This window comes from Oncorhynchus gorbuscha, unplaced genomic scaffold (genome assembly GCF_021184085.1).
Source record: "Oncorhynchus gorbuscha isolate QuinsamMale2020 ecotype Even-year unplaced genomic scaffold, OgorEven_v1.0 Un_scaffold_15430, whole genome shotgun sequence".
Lineage (NCBI taxonomy): Eukaryota > Metazoa > Chordata > Actinopteri > Salmoniformes > Salmonidae > Oncorhynchus > Oncorhynchus gorbuscha.
Window position 1 is genome coordinate 1 of NW_025757234.1, and position 5,758 is coordinate 5,758.

The 5,758-nt window shown below is 49.0% G+C and overlaps 1 protein-coding gene across 1 annotated transcript; it reads right to left on the minus strand.

Moving 5' to 3' along the window:
• Positions 1 to 641: 641 nt before the first annotated feature.
• Positions 642 to 2,958, minus strand: LOC124030776 (small conductance calcium-activated potassium channel protein 2-like; the record flags this gene model as incomplete). Its single annotated transcript, XM_046341976.1, is given in 5 exon segments — positions 642 to 710; positions 712 to 756; positions 1,879 to 2,020; positions 2,539 to 2,558; positions 2,560 to 2,958. Coding segments are annotated over 5 exon segments (675 nt in total), but the record flags the coding sequence as incomplete, so codon positions are not given.
• Positions 2,959 to 5,758: the final 2,800 nt, after the last annotated feature.

Consider the following 5,758-nt stretch of genomic DNA (forward strand, 5'->3'; position numbering starts at 1 on the left):
TAGAAAAATACACCTTTTCAACAACATTTTACTTATTGGGTTGCTGATTGGGGGCCTTATCTTTTTTTATATGTTTTATATGATCAGGTATGTATCAGGTTTGGGTAGTAAATCCACAGGTCCGCATCCTGAGTGCCGCAGTGGTCTAAGGCACTGCATCGCAGTGTTGCCGCATCACTACAGCCTGGAATTTGATCCCAGGCAGTGTCACAACCAGCCATGACTGGGAGACCGATAGGGCGAGGCACAATTGGCCCAGCGTCGTCCGGGTTAAGGGAGGGTTTGGCCGGGGGGGCTTTACTTGGCTCATCGTTTTCTAGCGACTTCTTGTGGCGGGCCGGGTGCCTGCAATCTGACTTCTGTCATCAGTTGAACAGTGTTTCCTCCAATACATTGGTGCTTCTGGGTTAAGCGAGCAGGTGTTAGAAGCGTGGCTTGGTCGGTCATGTTTTGGGGAAACACTGTTCAACTGATGTTTTTCTACCGAGCCCATTGAGGAGTTGCAGCAATGAGACAAGATCGCAATTGGATATCATGAAATTGGGGAGAAAAAGGGGTTAAAATTACTCAAATGAAATAATCCACGGGTTCAGGTCAGGCACAACTTTTTATAGCCATGAAGACCTCTAATGTCCACTTACTCGTTTGTATAGCTGAGAGTCCATCATGAAGTTGTGAAATCGTGCTTTTTCAGCTCTGGTCAACTCCTGACCTCCTCGTAATTACAGCAACCACCATGGCAGTGCAGCCGGCCCCCTGGAGAGAAAGACACAGGCACTAATACTTTCAAGAGTCGTTATATGTGATTTATTCAATATCATAAACTAAAAGCAGATTAGCTGACAGACATGATATATCAGACCATATACCATGGGTCTGACAAATTAGTCAACAAAACTAAGGAGCTGATCGTGGACTTCAGGAAATAGCAGATGGAGCACCCCCGCTATCCATATTGATGGGACAGCGGTGAAGAAGGTGGAAAGCTTCCACAACACTGACAAACTGAAATGGTCCACCCACAGACAGTGTGGTGAAGAAGGTGCAACAGCCGCTCTTCAAACTCAGGAGGCTGAAGACATTTCTTTGGCACCTAAAATCCTCACAAACATTTACAGATGCACAATTGAGAGCATCCTGTCGGGCTGCAGTACCGAGTGGTAGGCCAACTGCACCACCCGCAACCGCAGGGTTCTCCAGAGGGTGATGCGGTCTCCCCAACGTATCCCCGGGGCAAGCTACCTGCCTTACAGGACACCTATAGCACCCGATGTCACAGGATCATCAAGGACAACAACCACTCTAGCCACTGACTGATCACCCCGCTATCATCCAGAAGGTGAGGTCAGTACAGGTGCATCAAAGCTGGGACCGAGAGACAGAAGCTGTTTTTCAATCTCAGACTGTTAAATTGCCATCACTAGCACATTAGAGACTGCTGGCCTATATACATAGACTTGAAATCACTGACCACTGTAATAATGGAACACTCGCCACACAATAATGTTTACATATTTTGCATTACTCATCTCATATGTATACTGTATCCTATCCTACTCTACTGTATCTTAGTCTATGCCGCTCTGACATTGCTCGGTTCAAATATTGATATATTCGTAATTCCTTTACTTTTGATTGTGTGTATTTTTAGATATTACTGCACTATTGGAGCTAAACACGTGTATATGACTTTTTTTTTTTTATTACTTTGGAACAGACTTCCAAAATGAAAGTCAATTGGAGCTAATTTTATGGTGTTTTTAGTCTTTTGTCCAACAATAAAAATATCAATAAAATAACCCTGCACTAGAGCTACCTCATTGTGAATGTCAAAGATCTCTTTGGCACTTGTCAATGGGGAATGTGTTGGAAACATACCATGATTCCAGTCAGCAGACAGACACCCTTTCCACAGTAAGTGTGAGGGACCATGTCTCCATAACCAATGGAGAGAAAGGTGACGGAGATGAGCCACATGGCCCCAAGGAAGTTACTGGTCACTTCCTGTGTGTCATGATATCTGGAGGAACAAGAAATATACCTGTTGTAATAAACACATCTACCCACTGGGTAAAAACTGGTTGAATCAATGTTGCTTCCACCCCCACCTCTGTGTGATGATGTAAAATCAACGGAAAACTGATTGGACTGGCAAAAAGTCACTGACGTAATGGAATTTTGTCTTTTTTCCACCCAACTTAATCCCGAAATCCAATGACAGTGTGACGTTTTTCTTGTTGTTGATTTCATGATAAATTCCTGGTTAATTGATAACAACCAAATGTCAATCCAAACTAGACATTGAATTTATGTCTGTGCTCAGTGGGTTTTTCCTACAGTGTATTAACATCTTATATAATTAAACATAAAGAAATGTATGACCTATATCAAGCAGAAAAAGAAAGTAGAGCCATAATCAAACTTGAGGCTGTAATCTCTCATGATCTCAAATACGGATCTTTTTCAGTGTGAAATGTACTGGGTACAAATGATACAGTGCTGGTGGAACAGCCTACTGTGTTGGGGGCGGGCCTGTACCTCTCACAGATGCGCACTGTCCCATGAGGCGCTGATCCAACAGGAGACACTGAAGACCAGCAGCACGGTGCCAGGGCAGATGGTCATGAGAGTCTTGATGACGAAGCGCGTGTTGAAGTTGATCTTGTTGATTGCGCCGATGCTGCGCGACGAGGCGTCTGTGAAAAGCTTGCTGTGCAGCAGCATGACGCGACTGATCAGGTAGAGCCTGAGGAACATGGGGATGGAGAGGACGATGTCCACGTCAGCATCAGTTACTGAGGGCATGTAGGTGAAGGCCAGCCGGGCCGTCCAGGTGAAGACATACTGGCCCGGGATGGGGTGGATGGCACAGACCAGCAGCTCCAGCAGAACTAGGAAGATCCGCTCATAAGTCATGGCAATCCTCCAGTCATCAGCTGCATTATCCACCATGAAGAGCTGTGTGTGTAGGTGTAAGGAGAGTAGGGCGAACAAGGGGATTTATTCAATGGGAAATACAGTGCCTTGCGAAAGTATTTGGCCCCCTTGAACTTTGCGACCTTTTGCCACATTTCAGGCTTCAAACATAAAGATATAAAACTGTATTTTTTTGTGAAGAATCAACAACAAGTGGGACACAATCATGAAGTGTAACTACATTTATTGGATATTTCAAACTTTTTTAACAAATCAAAAACTGAAAAATTGGGCGTGCAAAATTATTCAGCCCTTTTACTTTCAGTGCAGCAAACTCTCTCCAGAAGTTCAGTGAGGATCTCTGAATGATCCAATGTTGACCTAAATGACTAATGATGATAAATGCAATCCACCTGTGTGTAATCAAGTCTCCGTATAAATGCACCTGCACTGTGATAGTCTCAGAGGTCCGTTAAAAGCAGTTTAAAGCTGGATTTGGATACAAAAGATTTCCCAAGCTTTAAACATCCCAAGGAGCACTGTGCAAGCGATAATATTGAAATGGAAGGAGTATCAGACCACTGCAAATCTACCAAGACCTGGCCGTCCCTCTAAACTTTCAACTCATACAAGGAGAAGACTGATCAGAGATGCAGCCAAGAGGCCCATGATCACTCTGGATGAACTGCAGAGATCAACAGCTGAGGTGGGAGACTCTGTCCATAGGTGTAACGGCGTTCTTCGTTTGTAGAAAGAGAGTCGGACCGAAATGCAGCGTGGTGGTTACTCATGTCTTTAATGAATGAATCGCGGTACATGGAATAACTGATACAAATACAAAACAACAAAACGGAACGTGAAACCTAACACAGCCTATCTGGTGAAAGTACACAGAGACAGGAACAATCACCCACGAAATACACAGTGAACCCCGGCTACCTAAATACGGTTCTCAATCAGAGACAACGAGAATCACCTGACTCTGATTGAGAACAGCCTCAGGCAGCCAAGCCTATGCAACACCCCTACTCAGCCGCAATCCCAATAACTACAAAACCCCAACACGAAATACCACAAAATAAACCCATGTCACACCCTGGCCTGACCAAATATATAACGAAAACACATAATACAATGACCAAGGCGTGACAGACCCCCCCCCACCCCCCACCTCAAAACCATAGGGAGGGTCCGGTTGGGCGTCTGTCCATGGTGGCGGACCCCACTCCCATTAATGTCATAGTTCCTCCTTCGCGTCCTGGGATAATCCACCCTCGCCACCGACCATGGCCTAATAGTCGTCACCCAGAACCCCACTGAACTGAGGAGCAGCTCGTGGGACTGAGGGGCAGCTCGGGACTGAGGGGCAGCTCGGGACTGAGGCAGCTGGGACTGAGGGGAAGCCCGGGACTGAGGGGAAGCTCGGGACTGAGGGGCAGCTCGGGACTGAGGGGCAGCTCGGGACTGGAGGAGCTCGGGACTGGAGGGGACCCTCGGGACTGAGGGGCAGCTCGGGACTGAGAGGCAGCTCGGGACTGAGGGCAGCTCGGGACTGAGAGGCAGCCCGGAACTGAGAGGAAGCCCAGTACTGAGATGAAGCCCAGTACTGAGAGGAAGCCCAGTACTGAGAGGAAGCTCAGTCAGGCAGTAGGCTCCGGTAGATCCTGGCTGGCTGGCGGATCTGGAAGATTCTGGTTGACTAGCAGATCTGGAAGATTCTGCTGATCAGCAGATCTGGAAGAGACTGTGGTTGACTGGCAGATCTGGAAGAATCTGGTTGACTGGCAGATCTAGAAGATCATGGCTGACTGGCTGATCCGCTGCTCCATGCAGACTGACAGCTCTGGCTGCTCCATGCAGACTGGCAGCACCTTGTAGAGATGGCGGCTCCTTGCAGACTGGCAGCTCCCTGCAGACTGGCAGCCTGCAGACTGACAGCCCTTGCAGACTGACAGCTCCTTGCAGACTGACAGCTCCTTGCAGACTGACAGCCTTGCAGACTGACAGCTCCTGGCTGCTCCATGCAGGCTGACAGCTCCTTGCAGACTGACAGCTCCTTGCAGACTGACAGCTCTGGCTGCTTCATAGACTGACAGCTCTGGCTGCTTCATACAGACAGGAGGCCGGCAGCGCTGTAGAGGAGGAAGGCTCTGATAGCGCTGAACAGACAGGAGACTCCCAGCGCTGTAGAGCAGGGAAGGCCTGATAGTGCTGAACAGGCGGGAGACTCCGACAGCACAGGAGAGGCGAGGCGCACTGTAGGCCTGATGCGTGGTGCTGGCGCTGGTGATACTGGATCGAGGACACGCACAGGAAGCCTGGTGCGGGGAGCCGCATCCAGGACTAGTGTGCGGGAGGTGGCTCTGGATAGACCGGGACTGCAGGCGCACTGAGTTTCTGAGCACCGAGCCTGCCCAACCTTACCTGGGCCTGATGCCCACTCCAGCCCGGCCAACACAAGGGCTGGTATGAACCGCACCGGGCTGGAGGCACCATGACCTGCGCTCCATAGCATAACACGGTGCCTGCCCGGTCTCTCTAGCCCCGGTAAGCACAGGGAGTTTGCGCAGGTCTCCTACCTGGCATAGCCATACTCCCTGTAAGCCGCCCCCCAATAATTTTTTGGGGCTGACTCTCAGGCTTCCATCCGCGTCGCCGTGCTGCCTCCTCATACCAGCGCCTCTCTGCTTTTTTCGCCTCCAGTTCTTCCTTGGGACGGCGATATTCTCCAGGCTGAGCCCAGAGTCCTTTTCCGTCTAATATCTCCTCCCAAGTCCAGAAGTCCTTTGATCGCTGCTCCTCACCATTAACAGGGAGAGTTGGCTCAGGTCTGACTCCTGAC